This window comes from Fistularia commersonii, chromosome 22, assembly GCF_037954325.1.
Source record: "Fistularia commersonii isolate RoL2024-O1a breed Wild chromosome 22, RoL_Fcom_v1.0, whole genome shotgun sequence".
Lineage (NCBI taxonomy): Eukaryota > Metazoa > Chordata > Actinopteri > Syngnathiformes > Fistulariidae > Fistularia > Fistularia commersonii.
In genome coordinates this window covers 10,143,280-10,163,016 of record NC_141305.1, presented here as the reverse complement: position 1 = coordinate 10,163,016, position 19,737 = coordinate 10,143,280, and the positions used below count along the sequence as shown (strand labels likewise).

The 19,737-nt window shown below is 41.2% G+C and overlaps 3 protein-coding genes and 1 non-coding gene across 4 annotated transcripts in view; 2 read left to right on the top strand and 2 right to left on the bottom strand.

Moving 5' to 3' along the window:
* Positions 1-327: 327 nt before the first annotated feature.
* trmt2a (tRNA methyltransferase 2A) lies at positions 328-7,939 on the bottom strand. The gene is made up of 12 exons (XM_086169270.1): positions 7,893-7,939; positions 6,394-7,005; positions 5,265-5,373; positions 4,605-4,786; positions 4,308-4,422; positions 3,260-3,375; positions 3,062-3,173; positions 2,773-2,895; positions 2,564-2,639; positions 1,993-2,109; positions 1,810-1,906; positions 328-936 (listed from the first exon to the last, which is right to left on the bottom strand). Exons 2-12 carry the CDS (start codon positions 6,999-7,001, stop codon positions 765-767), a joined length of 1,827 nt encoding a protein of 608 aa, XP_086025396.1. The 5' UTR covers positions 7,002-7,005; positions 7,893-7,939; the 3' UTR covers positions 328-764.
* A 731-nt stretch (positions 7,940-8,670) lies between these two features.
* Positions 8,671-13,317, top strand: ranbp1 (RAN binding protein 1). Its single transcript, XM_086169240.1, has 6 exons — positions 8,671-8,800; positions 10,516-10,649; positions 10,753-10,910; positions 11,356-11,484; positions 11,660-11,728; positions 12,204-13,317. The coding sequence occupies exons 1-6, from the start codon at positions 8,786-8,788 to the stop codon at positions 12,335-12,337; spliced, it is 639 nt and encodes a 212-aa protein (XP_086025366.1). The 5' UTR covers positions 8,671-8,785; the 3' UTR covers positions 12,338-13,317.
* Positions 11,894-12,021, top strand: LOC147221671 (small nucleolar RNA SNORA77). The gene has a single exon (XR_015107902.1). It is a non-coding gene; the product is annotated as a small nucleolar RNA SNORA77 (small nucleolar RNA).
* Positions 12,689-19,737, bottom strand: part of zdhhc8b (zDHHC palmitoyltransferase 8b) — a 79,177-nt gene continuing 72,128 nt past the window's right edge. Inside the window, exons 8-11 of the mRNA XM_086169237.1 lie at positions 19,235-19,340; positions 18,180-18,286; positions 16,997-18,069; positions 12,689-16,440 (exon numbers count right to left, since the gene is read on the bottom strand). Of these exons, the coding sequence (XP_086025363.1) occupies positions 16,308-16,440; positions 16,997-18,069; positions 18,180-18,286; positions 19,235-19,340 (1,419 nt within the window). The 3' untranslated portion in view covers positions 12,689-16,307. The remainder of the gene's footprint in view (positions 16,441-16,996; positions 18,070-18,179; positions 18,287-19,234; positions 19,341-19,737) is intronic.

The window sequence follows — 19,737 nt, the reverse complement described above, 5'->3', positions numbered from 1 at the left end:
TAGGGACTTGCAGGAACAAGAAGCAATGTCAATTTATTTTCCAGGAACTTTTTAGTAAGTGCATATACTGCTCTATTGTACAAGAAGCATTGCAGTTCCTGCTGCTTCTTCGTAGAAGACATTGTTTCATGAGCTTGTGTTATTTCCTTTCAAAATGTAACCCTGTGATTCTGTGGCCTTAGCAAAGAGACATATCAGTAAAAAAGGACCTCATGCAGACAATCTCTGTTCTGCTGAATATCCTGCAGATAACACTAACTGTTCACGCTCGTAAAACACAATGATCCAGGACTTTTTTGAGAAACCAGCCAGTATGACAGACAGCTATTGTGTGTTACTATGGTAATTTATTTTTAGGTGATTCAAAGTGGACATACAGGTAGTTTCCTGTTTATTTTCTTTTCAAGATCTATTCAGATAATCGCTAAAGAAGTGAGATAGCCTAATTTTCAGCCCACCCCTTCTTCAATGGTATTTTTGATATTTTTAATCGTAAACATGCACGCAGATTTTTTTTTTTTTAAATCACAATAAGGTCCGGTCATGGAGTCGTTTTAAATTCTGTCTGAAATGCTCTATCTGTAGCAAAGAGGATTTATATAAGTCGCCACCGGTATACCAGAGAGAACATTTCCTGTTGACTTGCGACTGTGTCACAGGTCACACTTTGCTCCTTGGCTTCTGTCTTGCAGGTCAGACAGAGCAGTGGATGCCTGGATGACCATGCTTGCGCTCAGGAAAAAGCAAGGCTTTTCACAACCAATTTAGGAAACAGTCTCTTCCTGATTGCTGCTGGTCTGTTGGGTGTTGTAGTCCACTCTCTCCAGCAACAGGAGCATCTCCACATGCATGGTTTGGGGGAACAGATCCACCGCCATGGCTCGCACTGGACGGAATGGTGCTCCGTGAACACGGTTAGACGGTGCTCGGCACAGACTGAAGAAAAAAACAAAGACACGATATTCATCCCCTCCAAGCTTATATGACAAATCGAACTGGGCCATAAGGATAGAGAAGTATATTAAAATTATCAGAAGGCACTTACTGAATATATACTTCATGATATCTGCCTTTGGATGTAAAACCCTCAAGATACTAAGGAGCAAATTGAAGTGTGTTCTATGCATCCCATTAGCATCACTTGGATGAGGCATTAAATGTTTAATAACAATAATAATAATGCATTTTATTTGAAGGTGCCTTTCATGTCATTTTAAGAGTGGTGGTGCAGTAGTTAGTGGACTTTTCTGTGTGAAGTTTGCATGTTCGCCCTGAAGTTGCGTGGGTTTCCTCCGGGTTCTCTGGTTTCCTCCCACAGTCCAAAAACATGCAAAATTTGGAAAATTGTCCAGATGTTTGAGAGACCGAATGGCTGTATAAATGGCCCCTGCAATTGACTGGCGACCAGTCCAGGGTCTACCCCACCTCTCGTGATGACAGCTCGGTTATACTCCAGCATCCTCCACGCCCATGAGTAGTATAAGCAGTAGACAATGGATGAATGTTCTTTCAGGGCATCTTAATGCTTTATTTTTCAAGATTTTTGTACTAATGTGCAAAAACACACACTTCTTATGTTTTTAGGGATTCATTTCTGAATTTCAGTTATTGATTTACCTTTGCACGTTCATGTTTGATTTTTGAACAAGTCAAGCAAAATACAAAGGGGAACAAGGGAAAAGTCAATGAGGAAAATCCTTTATAATGCAGCATCACAGAAAATAGGATTGTCAGAATATACTGACATGATGCCTGATCATCTCCCAAAAACAATTTGTCTAGAATATTGTGACGTATGTAATAGCTCACTCAATGAAGTTGTTCATGGCTGCTTTGGCGTTGCAGGCCACATAAACCAGCCTCTTCACATGCTCTGCTCTTCTGATGGCGAGAACCACCTTGGAATCTGTTGACATGACAACAACCACCCCTCACGTGACAAACCTCACAGGAAGTCATTCCCAGCATTGATGTTTGGGATATGTGACTCACGTAGGCCTGCCCTCGGGGGATCCACGATGGCTGTGACGCTGGTCGACACAAGAGCGTTGAGAATGTTGGGAAAAACATCTTCGGCCTTTCCACAGTGAAACTCCACATTACTGAGGCCTGACATTTAAAAAAAAAAGGAAGGGAAAAAAGATGTCATCATTGTTAGCTATGACTTCAGTCATAATTCATAGATGATGTGAATAAGAACTTTGCATTAAAATAATTAAAAATTGACTATTTTTAGGTTTTCATTAAAAGCTTATTTGAATAAAAAGTTTTTGCTATTTTTCAGATTCCCTACAAAACACAATTCACGAATAAATAACCTTAAAAGGAGTCATCCCAAAAAGTTCCTCAAACACCTGATGATAGAGCAAGCCTGTAAAACCTTTTCTTTTGATGGACTGGGATGAGGACATACCAAAAAACACAGCAACCCTTGTTCTCACACAACCATTTCAAATGAATTTGGGAAAGTGGGATTAACAACACACTGACTGTCTCAATACTTGCTCCCACTCAACACACACTAACCAGGCAAATAAATTGTTGATGTTGTCTGCTCTCTTACCATTAAGCTTGGCATTCACTTTAGCATCCTCCACTGCTTCCTGGCACATTTCGATCCCAATCACCTTCTTCACCCTCTGAAGAGACAAGACTTTGTTGTCTTGAATTCGTCACTGCACTTACACAGCCGCAGAAATTTACTGCCCCCTGGTGGGAAAATGTCATAACACCTCACAATGGATTGTTTGTTTTGACATCAGTTTACTTAACCTTTGCCAGAGAGATGCCAATAGTTCCTGTCCCACAGCAGACGTCAAACACAGTGCTGTCCTCTTCCAGCTGAGCCCACTCCCCCACTGCTGAGTATAGAACCTCTGCCGCTCCTGTGTTCACCTGCACCGCGACAGAAAGGTCAAGTGCTGAGCAAATCATTGCTGCTGGAGGAGAAATTGTGGAAACAGACATGAGACAGTAGAGGGGGGCTTTCAGGGCAAAGCCCAATGGGTTGCAGTATGTATCGGGAGACTTGGGGTTAAGAAATTGGGGTTGTTCCTCTAACCTGGAAGAAGGAGTGAGGAGATATTCTGAAATTTAACCCGAGAAGCTCCTCGTGAATGCAGGCCTCACCGGCCACCAGCTCGCAAGGCAAGTTCTCGGCGCTGGGAGATGTCCTGGCAGCAAGATGGAATAAATCGAATGTATACTTTGATACAAACATATACTAAAGACTGTGACCCAAAGAGTCACCTCCTCTTACCTTTGACCCTCTCTGACAAAGTAAAGAGAGGTCACACCGCTGTCTTTCCCCTCTCCCTCTGTAAAGTACATCTTCATGGAGCTCTTCAAATCAGCAAGTTCCCTTTCTTCTAGTTTCTGAACAATTAATGAACATGAACAACAGATGAGAGGTGGAAATTCTGGCAGGAAAAAAAATAGAGCTACAAGTAAGAATCAAGGGTCATGTTATTATCTATGTTTAGAGCAACTTTTTAGCCAATGGGATCCGTGATAAGTGTAAGATAGAAACTGTGAGAAGAAAAAATAATCGAGCGTAAATTAACTTCACTATTCCTTTGCTGATATTTAGGCATGGCCTTACATTTTGTTGAATAGAGGAAACTATTTTCAAAGGGACTTACAGTTGATAAATCACACTCTGCATATAAAAAAGCAGACTTGTGTTTAACATTTTGTAAACTAATTTATTAGATGAAGGGCTTCTGGACAGGTCTGTTTTTTGAATGACTGCCTACTGTCACACCAAACAGCCTTGTGTCAAAGCTTCACTTATCTTATGAAACATCACGTCTATTCAACAACAGATCTCATTATGTGATCATTACTTGACCTTAATATTATCCTTTTACTTTACACAAAGTATCCAACTGTGACTGTTCAATTTACTTACACCTTGACAATGTGGCAGAGTAGTGGTAACTCTTTCATGACCACCCACATACAATCTCCAGTAACCTTTGAGTCCCAAGTCAGTCTTTAAAAACGACAATGTTTGAGAAAAATGAATGTACTTTCACATCGCATTATCAAAGTCCCTGCGCCTTTAGTTGCTTTTGTTTGTATTCCAAATACTTTTTTTCAAACATAAACCCATCATGAAAACTGCAGAAGTCTCTTCTATAACTGCCAATTGTGGAGAGGGCTTTTTTTTTTAAAACCCAGAAAACTGAGAAACTAGGACCCACTTACCCAGACTAGAATTATTCTCTATCGGCAGCAGCCTGTTGGCCTAGAACCAACAGTGGGAAACTGTATTTTAAAATCGGTTGCCCAGAAACATATCTGACCTGCGGGTGGAAGAAAACTATGGCCATGGCTTGTCTGGTCCTGGAGGTCCGGACCGTCAGTTGCTTCCAGTGACCTTCATATGTTTCAGGACTGTATACAGTGTACGGCGTCATCCTGTGTGCAGGAAAAAAACATTGTGATTCAATGTGATTACCACTGCTGAGAGGCTGGTGATTACAGAGAGGGAGCTACAAAATACATCGCAGCAGTGGGGGGGTTAAATTGTTGGAAGTATTATAGCAAATTTTAGTATGACCTCTGATTTTTTTCAGCTTATTTCATAGTTTGTATAGTACCTGATGAACTTCTGGAATTGGTTGACAACCCTCTTGGCCTCGGCGGACACATGGCATGTGTCCTCTGGCCCAACCACGGCACAGGACCCTCCTTTATACTTCCCCAGGCGGAAACCCACTGTCTTGTCCTCCCCATCTGCACCAACTGAGATTAGGAACTCACACTTGTTCCGGTACTCCATCTGTCAGCAACAATAAAAAACAGGTTTGGTGGATTAAACCATACTTGTGCAATCATTTATAAATATGTATTTCAAAAGAGCTATGAAATACCTGATCATAGAATTACTTAAATAATGCACTTGAACATGATAATATCACCATACTAGAACACAAGGTTGTCAAAAGCATGACAAAACATTTGTTTTGCAGAGAACATCAAAAGCTTAATATTGGATTTACGGAGCTGATGCTGACATTCAATCATAAAAATTCTGATGTCTAGAAATTAATAAATTTGAGCCACATCCAAATGCAGAACTCATGTGGGCACATGATTTTCTTGAATCGTCTGAGAGGAAGAACCTTACAGGATGGATATCAAAATTTAGCACTGTGGCACTTCTATCTTTGCTCTGCGCAGGTATTTAACTATAGCTGGTAACTTGTAACAGGGTGATTGAATGATTGATGAAGCAGCAAATCCTAAGAGGCACACACCTGAGTGGGAGATGGTTGAATGGGTTCCAGAGGACAACACATCTTGTTGAACTTTCCTTTCTGAGCAAACAGCCAGGGTAGCATGGACTTGTTGGTGTTGCCAATCTCTCTGAAAGTCAATAAGAGATTACATTTTTTAAAAATCCAGCCCATACTGGATATTGACTTATTATAACCGTCTTTCAAACTGTAGGAGAAATTGAGCTCATCCTAAAAAAAAAATCAGATGCTTCTCTTCCCAGATTTGTGAACTTGACCATAAAGGACCTATTTTATATCAACCAATGGTACCCCAGCTGCCTGTGGCAACTGAGTAAAGCTATCCAGTTCTAATGTTTTGTGGATGATTGATTGACAGATTCAGAAACATTTAAAATGCATTTGAACCAAGACACTTGACTCCCTATGCACAACAAAACTCATTTGACACATAACAAAAATAATATGTCTCCTGCTTGAGGAACAACTTATCTTATTAACATGCTTTCAAAATGCTTACAAATGCAGTTTACCAATTGAAGGGCTAATTCTTCTAGATCTTCTGAATACTTTATCAATGGTTATTCTACATTGTTGGAATTTTTTGGCAGGTTCTTGCTAACTTTTTAGTGACTTGTGAGGATTCTAGCCTACTCATAAGTCAATAACTATGTTACAAATGCAATTATCCCATGGTTTTGTGGGGGCAACGTGGCACATGGGGTAGGGTGATCATCCTTAGAATTGAACATTGCTGGCTCGATTCCTGGTTTCTCTTAGCTTGTGTTTTTGTATTTATGAGCAAGACTCTGAACCTCTAACTGCTCCCCTGGCACGGCTAGATGGCAGCCAACTGCTCATGGTTCATGACCGGTTAAATGCTGAGAGGAATTTCACGCAAGGGATTAATAAAATACAATAAAATTCTACAAAAGATTATAAGAAACAACTGAATTTAAAATAAACTTCATAAGAAATATCTTTTCTAAATTACCACTACATTGTTGACTTTAGAAATTCACATCAACATTTCAATAAGGCAGTTAACTATTTGTGCATACAAACATATGCCGTATGCAGCTTGATGTTGACAGATAGTATCAGGAAATATTCTACTCAGTCCAACATTGGCAACTTGATATTGACTTACTTGGCCAGTCTCTGCAACACCTCCACCACCACCTGCTCCTTCCTCCTCAACTGCTCTTCATATGGCACTTTCCATAGCGGGGTTACTACATTGGCGAGCTGGTCACTTAATGGTTCCTCTTCCTCTTCCCCTTCTGTCCGCTTGGAAGGGGGCTGCCCTCCTGCAGCCTCTCCTTCCTCCTGCTTCCTCTTCCTCAAGATAGGGTCAGCTTTGGGCTTGGCCAACCTGACACTCAGCACCTGGCCTTTCCACTGCATACCGTGCACCATTTTCATGGCCTTGTCACGCTCATCTTCATTCTTAAAGGTGACAAAGGCAAATGTCTGTCTGCCAAATAGCTTGATCTTGTGTGGGTTGAGGCCATGTTTAGCCAGGAACTTCTTCAGATCATTGAAGCCTATAAACTTGGGTAGGTTTCTGATCTCCACCTTGTAGATTTCAGATGTAAAGAGGTCCTCTTTGATGTAGCGGTACATGCTGGAGTCAGAGGTCACCTCATTGTTCACTGCAGTGCTGCCATTGTCAACAGCGTCCTGGGGAAGATCAGCAAGTTTCTCTTCGTTGGAAGGTGGCGCTTCAGTTACAGGGCTGCTGCTCATATCTGCCATCTCTCTGGTTGTTAATAACACATTGAAAATTATTAGAAGACTGAGCTTTGTTTCTGCAGTGCTAAATGTTGTAAAGATTAGCATTAAAGAACCACATCCTGTAGTATGAGTGTATTTATGCTGCTTGATTTCATATCTACACATATGTAACTGCTTTTATTTTAAATACCTTATAACTTACAATGCAGCTCTGGACATCAGAAATAGAAACAATTATTCTTACACTTTCCTGTTCGTTTACTTATCGATGCTTTTTAATATCTTACTTATATGGAGAAAATTACAGCCAATTACAGACATTTCTATTGGCGCCATCCAATAATTTTTTAAAAACAAAATCAACAAAAGATTAAGAATGGTTAGTAAGTTAGCAACATTTTAATGCAGTACCAAATAATGATCCTTGTCAGGATCACCATAAATGATATTTAAAGAAGGAAAAATAAAATCTGAATATGACATCATCTAAAAACAGTTGATTTTCAATACAAATAGTGTATTGATACCTATTGGTTTCAGACAAGTTGCCTTCGATTCCATTGACAAATGATTTCGGACAATCTGTCAATAAGTCAAACAAAATGTCTGTGGATCACTAAAAGCGAGATAAGTCTGTAAAAATGGTTTCACCGAGATATAGTTTCGTATTTTTACACAAGGTTATCTATCTCAAAAGCCTAATTAGCTTATGAACATCTCTGTGTTTCGGGGCTGAAGTCAAGGGTGTTATCACTGCCATAGACACGCTTGCGTGTACTGTTTTGAATGCAAAATACCAGGGCTAATGAATGAAGCTAACCTCATTTGGTATGTTACAGGTTTAAATATGATTTGAGCTATTGCCCCTAAGAAACACTAACCATGTAGGAGATAAATTAAGGGTTGTTTTACCTTTTCGCTTCCACTACTCGCTGAACCGTCTAGGGCGCTGCCATATTGTGACACGTGCGCCAGCCGTGACCTTTGAACTCTTTAAAGTGATATACGCAGGCTCCGTAATAAACATCGTTTGTAAAATGTTTACCTTTTTGGGTTTAATCCGTGACAAAACACCCTTTTTCATGAGAGAAATGTCGTAGTTTAGCAGAAAAGTCTTTTTTTTCCTCGTTTGCTTATTTAATCTATTTTTAATTTACTGAAATAGGTCAGCTAAAAAAGTAATACACTAGTGTTTTGAGTTTTCCCATTCTATCCTACTTGATAATTCAACCCAACATCATGTAAGTGGAATTACTCACACTCTATTTAACTCTTACACCGATTAATATGATTCCAGTAGTGATGCTCGACTTCATTTCTTTTTCCTTTGAATATATATTTGCCCATTGAATGGGTGAGACTGTACAACATGTACTAAACAGACATGTTCTCATTAAAGGGGGGCTCGGTCATTGTTTTCGTAGGTCTAAAGTTTTAAAGAATAAATCAGTGGGCTTTGAGTTCTGTACACTGAAATACATTATCTAAAAACATAATGCAGCAGAAAAAAAGCAAGGAAAAAAAAAAGACAACAAAAATGTTTCACTGTTGTTTCTCTTCTCTTGTTTCACTGTGTCTCCATGCAAGGTGGAATAAAATAAAAATTCAAACGTAAAATATTAAAATACAACAAAGAAATAAATCTTTAGACGATGACGGAACACGCTCACCGACGTCATGACGTCGGAACATTAGGCGCGCGAAAGCTGGATCAGGAAGTGGATGCAGCATAAGGGAAACGGCGGCCAGTTTAGGATTTGAATCTTATCAAATAACTTCCACAATCTACAAACATCTACATTAATATGGCAGACCCGAAGGTGAGCCAGCGAATTTCAGGTCGAGCAGTTTGTTCTGTCTGTTCCAGAATGTGAATTTTTTCAACAGGGTTACTTGATGCTTTATTATTCTTCAAAGTTTCCAAAGGAAACCGCGAGCTAAAAAGAGCCGACAATGATGGTGCCCCATTGAGAAAAGCTAATCGCTACGTTTTCAGCGTTCCTTTAATTGGCGTTTTAAATTACCTTAGTGTTAACTTGCAGTTTCTCACAGATTATCCAGCAGTATTTTCTCTTCCTTAGCATTAAACTGAAGTTGAAACAATGTGCTCTGAAGTGTGCCAGTCAGCACGTTAACGTTAGCAGCACACCCGCATTATTAGCTAACTGCGTTGTCTTGCTGCACAACGCTATTAAGGGTTATATTTCATCAACCGTTGTTTGACCGAAATGAACGTTAACTTGTATTTACTGCTCCGTGCGATCCGCTCGCCTGAACAGATCAAGGTCGTAGGGTTTCCAGCCTTTGTCTGCCAAACACAACAGTTGCTAACACAAGTTGGCTAATGTTAGCACGCAGGTTGGGGGGCGGGGGGTGAAGCCAGTGTTGCTTGTCCCTGCCCTAAATGTAGATATACAGTTACCGCTGGTTTGCACGAAGAATAAGCAACTCTACGTCCCGGGCACCGGCCGACTGATCTCACCATCGGTAGAGAGCAGCTAGCATGATGCCGAGTCTTCTGGTTAGCTCTTGGTTAGCCCGCTAGGCAAGGGCCTCGACGCGGAGCTAATCACATTTATTTTGTCTTATCTCCGCTGATCAAAATAGTGTTTTAAAAAAATCAAAACAGCCAGCGTCACAGAACGTGTAATGGAATCAACATCGTTATTTTATTGTCTTGAAAAGTTTAAGATCTTTGTTCTTATTGAATGTAATGATGCGTTAATCGAACGGTACCGGCACTGTATTTGGATTCATTTTAGGAGTTTGGGGTTGGATTTTACCAGTTTACTATTTAAACTCGCACTAAAGTAAGTTTGCTGGCCTTTCTTGTACAGAGCGATCTACCCCTGACATCATAAACACACACATCCACACACAAATACACACACACACCTAGATTTTGCATTAAAGTGAGACCTCCTCAGACTTGAAGACAACAGACCAAGATCAACTGTCCCCCATTATGAAATTAGAATAAAGGCTGTGTATTTGATCTACAGTCAGTCTTCCAACCATGGATGTGAGACCGTCCAGCCTCATCTTGCATTAAAGATGCTTGGCTCAGCAACAGCATAGATACAAAGGGCTTTGTTGGTTCTCCTCAACAAAAGCTATACTTAACCAATGAGCTCCTAAATCCCTATATTGTGGCATTCATTGCCTGTCAGTTAGTGTTGAGAGCTCACTTTGAGAGCTTTAATCAGGCCTGAAAGGTCGAGACTGACAGGCTCTTATTAATTTTACCAAGTCATCCGAAGCTTGAGCCTAATTTTTCCCTGCTAACATCACAGTCTCTTTTACATACAGGTGTGTGCGTGTGTGAAAAGCCTGTGGTATAAATTTAATGGTGTTGAAGAGAACAATAATGAAACATCGCAAAATACACACACTGGCTGTTTGTCGACTGTTTTCAGATGAAAGTCAAAGAGCCCTTAGAAAACAAAGAAAATAGTATTAATTGTAGTGTAGACCAGATGTAAGCCCGTGGCATATGTGAATTTTGTTATAGGCTGACTCATGTTTGTCCTTATAGGACCAGGAAGACCACGAGACCAATGTAGATGGTTCGGAGGACCCCAATCATGATCCTCACTTTGAGCCAATTGTGTCCCTCCCTGAGCAGGATGTTAAAACATTAGAAGAGGATGAGGAGGAACTCTTCAAAATGTAAGTCTACTCCTCATTCGCCAGATTCAATATTATAGAAGGGTTAAATATACTAGACTGCATGCGATGACGCGGTGAAGTTGGTATCATCTTCGTTTCTCAGGCGGGCCAAACTGTACCGGTTTGCCTCTGAGAATGATCCCCCAGAGTGGAAGGAGAGAGGCACTGGTGACGTCAAGCTGCTGAGACACAAAGAGAAGGGCACAATACGCCTTCTGATGCGAAGAGACAGAACTTTGAAGATATGTGCCAATCATCACAGTGAGTTCATCTGCCAATAGAAGTTGATACATGCCATTTTTACAAATACAAATTTAAAGCCGTTGAGAGAATACAGTATGATATGTGGTATAGCTTAATGTAGCATGGACACACTCAATTTTTCAAAGCCTCTAGAGCATGCATCAGCGAACAAAAGGCTGCTGTTTAAAGCAAAGCCCAGTCTCTCTTCAGTGCACACCTATGCAATTTACTAAAAATAGTGAAGAGAAGAAATGTAGACAATTGTTTGACCCATAGTGTAAAGTCAACAAATGTTAATGCGTGAAAACTAATTTCAGCATCTAATTTAAATGGTCTTATAATGGTAAGCAGGCAGCATCCACACATGCCTTGCAAACTGTTGTGCAACACCAGTTGTGATGCGCACATTTTCATGAATTAATCTGATTTTCTTTTTTTCCCCTCTCCTCACCATGAATCACAGTTGTACCTATGATGGAACTGAAGCCCAACGCAGGCAGTGACAGAGCCTGGGTGTGGAACACACTAGCAGATTATGCTGATGAATGCCCAAAACCTGAACTTCTGGCGATTCGCTTTTTAAATGCGGAAAGTAAGCATGCGGTCATCAAATACATTCTCAATGTCTTCTCAACAAATTATCATTTGAATTATGAATATTCGCAACAACGTTTGTTGTTTGTCTCACATTCATTTTACAACATTCTCATTTGCCATCAGCGAGCAGCATGTCATTGAAATGAATGTATTATCTGTTCTGTTTCCAGATGCCCAGAAGTTCAAAGTGAAATTTGATGAGTGCAAAGAAGAGGTCAAAAAAACTGTAGTACAATCAGGTATTACATCTATCAAAACACATGAAGTAGGCACATACATTTATAGTTACATCTTTACTAAATGACTACATTAATTAACTGGGAAAGTAGCACAGTATGAAAATCAGAAAGGGGCCTAGAGCTTCACGTTCTCTCAGAAAGGGTTTAATTTTCACTTGCTGATATGCAGACACACTCTGGTCTTTGCTGTCCTCTCCAGCCAGAGACTTTTGAATGTCTGCTACATGAACATGCAGAATGTAACATTTGACTGGCTTTCTGGAAGACTGGTCTGTTTGTTCTGCCACATCTTGTTTTAGTCTTATAACACTCTAATACAACTGTTAAAGCAAAGTCACAGGGACCAGTAAGTTCATATTCTCCAGAGTTTATATGGCCTTTGAGAGGATGTTGAGGCTTTTGGTAATGCTGATGCTGTGTACCTGTGCTATATTCGACCGTTCATAGATAACACATATCACTGTTTGTGCCACAGGCAATACTGATAGCGCAAATAAAGTGGCAGAGAAGTTGGAGGAACTCTCCGTAAAGGACAAGGCATCAGAGGAAAAGAAGGAAGAGAAGAAAGAAGATGAGAAAAAGGAGGTGAAGGCAGAGGAGAAGAATTGAGAAACAAGAACTGGCTTTGCTGATCTCCACTTTATGAGTTTTTCCTCTTTTCTACAATAGACTCTAAATGAACTGAATTTGGACACGTGCATATTAGGTTTTTTAATGATCTGTTTTGCCTCAAGATCACAAGTCCTTGATGCCACTGGGGAAAAAAACACCATAGTGAATTCATGAAAAGAAGCCCTCTGCCACCACCAATCCTCTTTCTTTTTACACCATTGGAATGAAATGCTTTCATTCTTGTCATCTTCAGTTCCATGTTACATTGACAAACTGTGAAGAGGCTTGTGATAGTGATAATTCCCACATTGGGGTATTTTGTTTTGTTATTCTGGAGCAGAGTCTGTAGGGGGAGAGGATATATAGCCTGCTTCTTAGCAGCAAAGGGTCATGGACCAGGCATTATGGAGGTGCATTTTAAACATAACATCCCATCAGGCATCTTATTGGGCTTTTCACTCAGTTGACTGTCCATGCTTCCATCGCCCGAAACATTCAGTAAGGCAGAGACTTCTCAGCGGATGCCTTGTAGTAGTATTCGTTTATTGGACCCTTGTTTCAACATTTCTGTTAGAATTGCGCAGAAGAGATACCTGCTCCAGACAGTCGAGGGGCATCAGATGCACTTAAACATTTCACTATTTTTGGTTTTGTTTTAAAATCTCAAACAATGAAGTCCAAAGTCAACAGTTCATCAGTTTGGTGCAGCTACTCTTAGGGTCCTCCTTAGGAAATGACTATATCCTCAAACATAACATTCCCAGACTAAAGCATGTTGAGTAAGTGTGCCCTTTCTGATGTGTCAGCTCACCACCCTTCTTTTCTTTCCACTAATTGAGTTCTTAACCTTGACTGAGTGCATCCAAGTGCCAGTGCATCTGTAAATACATGTACATGGAAGAAATGTTGCTTCTCATTTGCACTTGAATGATTTGAAATATTTCCTCCACCTTGGAATAAAATCCTGTCAAAGACCACATTTGTATTTCTATAAACATGTTTTTCAGGTTGAGTAATTAGTAATGGGCCAAATCTCTGACCTAGAAATTGTAAAATGCCCATGTGACTTAATGGAAGAGTGATCTTTATACAGAGGATGTGCAGATGTTTCCACTTTTCTCAAGAAAAATGTCCTCAAAGAGTCGGAAACTTTATTTTACTCTGCTCAGGTCATTGGGAAATATTTCCTCTTCACAAAAATAGGAACAACATGTACATTTATAGTATATTCTGTATATTAATACACTGAACTTTCTATTTAAGTTTGAAAGCAAAATACCAGGATCATTGCAGATTCAGGAATGGCCCTGACCTGCAGTAATGCACATCAAAATAAAATACATTGGACTTATGGCAGTCATCTTAAAGAGGAATGACATTGACAGTGTTTGATATATGGTCACTGAAGGATCTTTTGGCAATTGCTCTGTTCACAAATCAAATGTGTTCTGTCGTTGACCAGTCTGACAAAGTATTAGATCCATTGCAAGTCAAAACTAATAGTTGGGACAAAATTCTCGGATTCAATTTTAACATTTTGTAAATGAAGGTCCATTTTTTTTCTTTCACATCAAAATGTCACTCTGAAATTGAACCTACATGTGAGAAATGTGAGTCTACATTTTCCCCAAGTTTCAGAGGCATTTTATTCCCCAGATTTGATGTTAGAATTTGGTAGTACATTTGCAACATCAATCTGGAATTTTTCAGTTAGGGAATCACCTTCATACCACATTTGCTTAGAGGAGAATATTTTATGTTTCCAAATTCTGGCATGAGCAGATGAAGGTGATATGCAGGTGATGCCTAGTTTTGACTAAATTGTGCTCAACTTGATTTCAAACCCATAAATTAACAGGCTGTCAACCTTAATTTTTTATTACTAATTTAATTTGTCCAAGCCGTAATTCCTGGAAATGATTTGAACCCTCTGTGGCTCTTAATACAGCAACCAGTCCTCCGTCCTTGAGCTCTGCCAAAAGGATCCCTGAGTCCCACACCCTGATAACAGAATAAACCTCAATATTCAACAATTCAGCCAATAGAAACAGATCATCCCGTGTTACTCCCCATTGAGTTCATGGTAAGGCAGTTGGGTGAGACCATCTGAGCTGAAGGCTGTCTCCCAAGCCCCGCTAAACTAGACTTCACCGCAGCAACCTCCATTTTACAGAAGAGACTGCATTAGTTGATTACAGAAATTCCCACCAATTCTGTGACTTAAAAATATGACCCTGTACTTTCACCTTTCTTCCATAAGTTGGTAAAAACTGAGTAACACACAGTACCATAACTTCTCAAAAGTACTCTTGTCATTGTATATGAAACATAACTTTCTCTCAAAAGGCAACAATGGTTTATTCTTAAAATATACTTAATAACTTGTTGATGTGAGGTCAACTTCATTTGGAAAAACCAACAAAAAAAAAAAAAAACTTACACTTTGACGAGTTAGCTTATGCTCAAAATTCATAAAGATTTTTTTTTTTTTTTCAGTTAACAAGCACAAAAAGTTGTGTAATACTTTGCTGTACCAGACAGCTGCTGCAAGTTGATAAAACTGTCAGATTTCATGATGGAGAGCTTAAAAGGGAATGTGGCCGACTCTGGCTCTGATGTTGGAGTTTTATTAAGTTGCCCAGTCAAGGATGAACAGTGTCTGCCCAGAATGCTGCCAAGGGCAGCGGCGCAGAGCCTGCGGTTGATGTCACTGGTCATTATCACAGACCCAGCCTTTAATTGTTTTAATCCTCATCATTACATATCACACCTAGTTACATATTTTTTACACTGCAAGGTAGAACGAGCCTTATTTACTCTCGACTTAATTTATGGTGCCATTTGGCGGCAAAAGGCTCTTTTAGATAACTGCATTTACCCCTTTCAAACGCGAAACACCCATCCAACTTATGTGTCTTTATAAAAAAGTTGAATGAAAAAGAAAACAAACCCAAATTTGAATTATATTGAATTGACAGGTGCTTCATTATTTTTCTTCTTTCACTATGTGTACAATGGGTTGTTTCTCTCAGTCTTTTCCATTCCAATGATCACAACAACATTTTCCAAATGTACAACAACCCCATTTTTCAGGAGCACACAAAAAATATGAAACAAATACTCCGGTTATGAAATGATGGACTTAGTAAGAACTATTGATGAAGTGATCAGAACAGAAATATACATGCCCAGTGCTTGTGTTACAGGTCCTGTTGAAATAAAAAATTGGAAGTAAAATAAACCAGTGAAAGGTTATTAGCTGTACTCCAGCCCTCTATGATAAAGACATTAATATTATCTCTGCTGGTTGCCTTACTTCTTTCCTTACTCAATTAACTGCAAGAACTGAACGTGGGGTGGAACCATCAGACAGACATCTATATCCCTGTTCTTTATATCACCTGTGACTTGACAGTCCTGTCGTCTTACCTTCCAGCCGTTAAACTCCACCGCACATGCTGGAATTGACACCAATAGTACAAGTTGGTGTGAAGCACCTTGTCTCCTCGAGGCAGACTGACTTGGAAAAGGATCCTCATGGAAGTCCGTCACCGGCATGTCTCTTTTTAATGTCATGTGTTGTAGTTTGCGTAGCCAGTTGCACTCATTCGTGCGTGGCATTTTTTTTTTCTTGGTAACTCCTCATGATCACAGCTATAAATTGACGGTGATGACATCGAAGGTTTGTCGGATGACGAGCCAAACAAAAGAAATCGATACAGACAAGACACTCCTCACACAGCAGTTATCAACAGACAGCCAGGCCCTCTGTTACAAACATACCCGGCCATTTGGCCAGACAGACCCACATAAGAGCAGAGAAATTGGGGGACTGGACAGTTATTCCAAAACAGAGAGCGCTATTTGCTCGGTGCAGACCATTATGTAGATCTCAAAAACAACAGAGTGGGGAATCTCTTTGTAGTAGCTTGGATGATGTTGCTGGAGACAGATGCAGTGCTCCTGCTTACACTGATATCTCATAGGTGGTTCCTCCGACACCAGTCACCTTTTTGATGTTACTGTGGCGACCGGGGCTCATGGTGGCACCCTGGGCACTCGGGTGGCAGTCCATCTGCCCATTGACTTTCATGGCCTCTCTGATTGGAAAGAGAAGAACAACACCATGATTCAAGATTCAGAACTGAACAAAAGAGTTTCAACAATTTGTGATACCAAACGGTAGAAATGGGGAGTAACATGCTTCAGCTGACTGGGAGGAAAAGGAAAATAGAAGGAAATGTGGTTGGCAGTGAGACAAAATAGTTAGAATTGTTGAGACAGGTTGGTAAAAAGCATGCAAAAAGAAATGGAAAGTCACAAAACTTTATTCAGCTGACAGTCTTGAAAGAATACAAAATTGCTATTTACTAGAAAAAGTAGACAAAAATTAAATCCATTCACAGAGACTTGAGAATTCACAGGAGACAAAACATATGGATAAATGAACAAACTGTTAGACGAACACCACAAACTATACACAAGTGCTACATGTGTCTCTGTTACGCCTAGGCTGGCACACACGAGTGCCCACTAATTGCTGGTTGTGTCCAGCTGAAGGAGCAGAGCTCCCGGCAGGAATACAGTGGTGGTTCACCAGTATCCTGGGCTCATTGCAATGCATGCAGTTCCAGAGGGGTGCGTTAGGATTCATACCTTGGGCCCCCCAGATGTGGGGAGTCTGTCCTCTCATGGGCATTGATGTATGAGAGTTTCTGGTGGGAGTAGGAGGGGGACCGGGACATGACCGGGGAGTGGGGCTGGTGAGCAGGGGAGCGGTAAGGGCCTTCGGGACCACAGGCCCTGCCCTGGCTACCGTTGGTGCTGTTGTGATCGGTGTGTAGGGAGGTGGAGGAAGTCCTTGGGGCTCGGCCAAGAGTGGAGCCAGCATGGCGCAGCACGGGTGTACGCTGGCCATAGCTCACCAGCCCGACCCCCATCAGGTTGTCCCTGGAGCCTCCGTAAGCAGGAGGCGTTGGACCTCTAGATCCCGCACAGCGAGGCCCGTCTGGGTAGCAGGGGTTGGTTGGTAGGCCGTAGCCCCCTGAGCTATCAAACACACCAGAGTCCTGGGCATAGATTAGCGTCTGGGAACGCCCGTGCAGTATCTGCCGCTTCTCCCTCTCCTCTATCTCCTTTCGCTCCTGGATGGAGGCCATAATGGTCTGGGAGAGGTTATCGTAGCGCACCGGGGACGGATCCCTGTCCCGTAGGTGAGGGGACTGCCTACCTACTCCCCTGTGTTGCATCACAGGACTGTAGGTACGGGTGACATGTTGCCTCTGTATTTCAGGTTCCCGGATGTGGCACATTTTGGTGGGCAGATAGGGTGAGTGGAACCCCGTAGCCGGCACACCATGGTGGGCCATGCACTCGTTGGCAGTGGATGGAGTGACGCTGGGGTTGAGCAAGCTGTCATAGGACAGACTTCCGTTACGATTGGACAGCGTGTTGGGAGAGAAGACACTCTTATATGGGGTGGAAGTGACTGTCTGGGGCTGCAGTCCCAGGAGCTGACCCTTCTCCGACCTGCGGTGTGGCTGCTTCAGGCTGAGAGATCGGGAGTTGACGGGCTCCGAGTCCAGTTGGAGAGGGGAAGACTTGAAGGTCCGGTGGAGGGGAGCGTTCGTGTACTCTGGCAAGTCCAGGTTTGGCTCGGATCGATAATCATGACCACGGACACCCTCTTCCAATATGACCGAAGACTTCTGGTCATCTGGCATGATAATCTGTGGACCAATCGAGAGATTGGGAAGACAAATCGTACTTTATATTCAGAATCTCCTGCTGTGGTGCTTTTTCAAATGGAAATGACCCCAAACAGTTGATAATTTCTTACCTTCTCCTCGGCAGTGTGGTAGTGGACTTTCGGCATGGTGCCAAACGATGGTCTGAACTTGTACATGGCCGGAGTGGAGGGGTGGGTCTTACCTGACAAAGAACTTTCTACAACACACGCATAGAAGAGGGACCAAAGCAGAGATAATACGAATTAAGCCATTATAACAGAAATCAATTTCTTGGAATAACAAACGACAACCCAGAGGACCTGCATTTTACAACTGGATTCAAGATAAATTATGAGTTCTTGAAATTTACACAGATAAACTGCTGAAAATAACCAATGAACGAAGAGACACTTAACTATGACACAAGCTTGATTTACTAGTCTAGAGATGGCACATATTTTGTCACATATGTTCCAAAACATTTGGACTATATGTATGTAATAAATGTTAGCCCAGAGGTAACAATCCATTCTCAACACACAACCAGATTCTTAAGAAAAGTGGAAACCCCTAACTAACTGACTGATGGGAAAAGTGATGTGTTTGGACAGGCTGCAATAATTTGAGCTACCAGTAAGTTGTAGTAGCGCTCCGTGGCGGAGAGGCCATTGTTCACTGGTGTAATGCAGCATGACACGGAGGCCCCGCTAGACTAGGTTCACTCTCTGGTGCTGGTGTGTCAGGCTATTAAATGAGACACTATAATATATTATATACCCTGCTTCCAAACCTGTTCCTTCTTCAACTCTCCAGTTGACAGAGTTCAACTGTTGCAAACATGAGACAGAAAAGCTGGCGGTTTACGTTACATTTATTCATTGTAAAATCTACCCGTCATGCCGCAAATGTCACCAGTTCAGTGAACCAGGGCTTTTCTGTCCTCTATATGTCAGAACTGATCTCAGAACTGATCACTGACCTGCTTTACGATACAGATATACAGTATGTCTTGCTGAATTATCACAAAGTCATAATTCAGCGGGAGAAAGTGGTTCTGGAAAGTGCAATTGGAGGTTGCCATTTGATGCAGCCCCAACAGGAACAACAAAGAGGATTGATGATGATTGTGGATGTTGAAAGGAGGCGGCGCTCCCGTGGTTCTTACCTTCGCTGGAAGTCAGCTGGTTCTTAAGCTGGTTGTACCTGTCAGCTTTAGGAGGCAGCGGTGGTTGGGTCTCCTTCTCATCCAGGCCATCCAGACTGCCTTTGGACTAAAGAGAGGTACATCCGGTTGGCAACGTGTGGATGAATAGCAGATGAAAAAAAAAAAATTGGGTAAAAGAGTATTGGAGTTCTCCGACTGCTCTGCCACAATATGAAGTTTCACAGATTCCTCTGCTAAATAGGTATTAGTGTGTGATTATCTTAAAAAGAAACACATTAAAATTGAGAGTGCCATAAATGAGAATCTTCAACCTCGGAAAGTCCTTCTAAACCTCAAGAAACCATTGGCCGCATGAAAGAGCTAATAATCTATATGTACAATTCATAATGAAGGGGCTTAGAAATATACAAAGTCTTTCAGTCTCTCAATATGATTTTACACCATTGCAGATCTTGATTAATCATTTTGAGATCAAAACCTGTCCAATTCATTATCCCGTTATT

What these genes read in the sequence shown, in the direction of transcription:
- ranbp1 (XM_086169240.1), top strand. An exon ending in GATATGTGCCAATCATCACA is followed by an intron (nt 10,911 to 11,355) that starts GTGAGTTCATCT and finishes CATGAATCACAG; the next exon opens with TTGTACCTATGATGGAACTG. An exon ending in AAAAACTGTAGTACAATCAG is followed by an intron (nt 11,729 to 12,203) that starts GTATTACATCTA and finishes TTTGTGCCACAG; the next exon opens with GCAATACTGATAGCGCAAAT.
- trmt2a (XM_086169270.1), bottom strand. Translation starts at nt 7,001, where the DNA reads ATGGCAGATATGAGCAGCAGCCCTGTAACTGAAGCGCCACCTTCCAAC. An exon ending in CTCCTCACTCCTTCTTCCAG is followed by an intron (nt 2,896 to 3,061) that starts GTTAGAGGAACA and finishes GTCGCGGTGCAG; the next exon opens with GTGAACACAGGAGCGGCAGA. An exon ending in AGTGAATGCCAAGCTTAATG is followed by an intron (nt 2,110 to 2,563) that starts GTAAGAGAGCAG and finishes TTTAAATGTCAG; the next exon opens with GCCTCAGTAATGTGGAGTTT.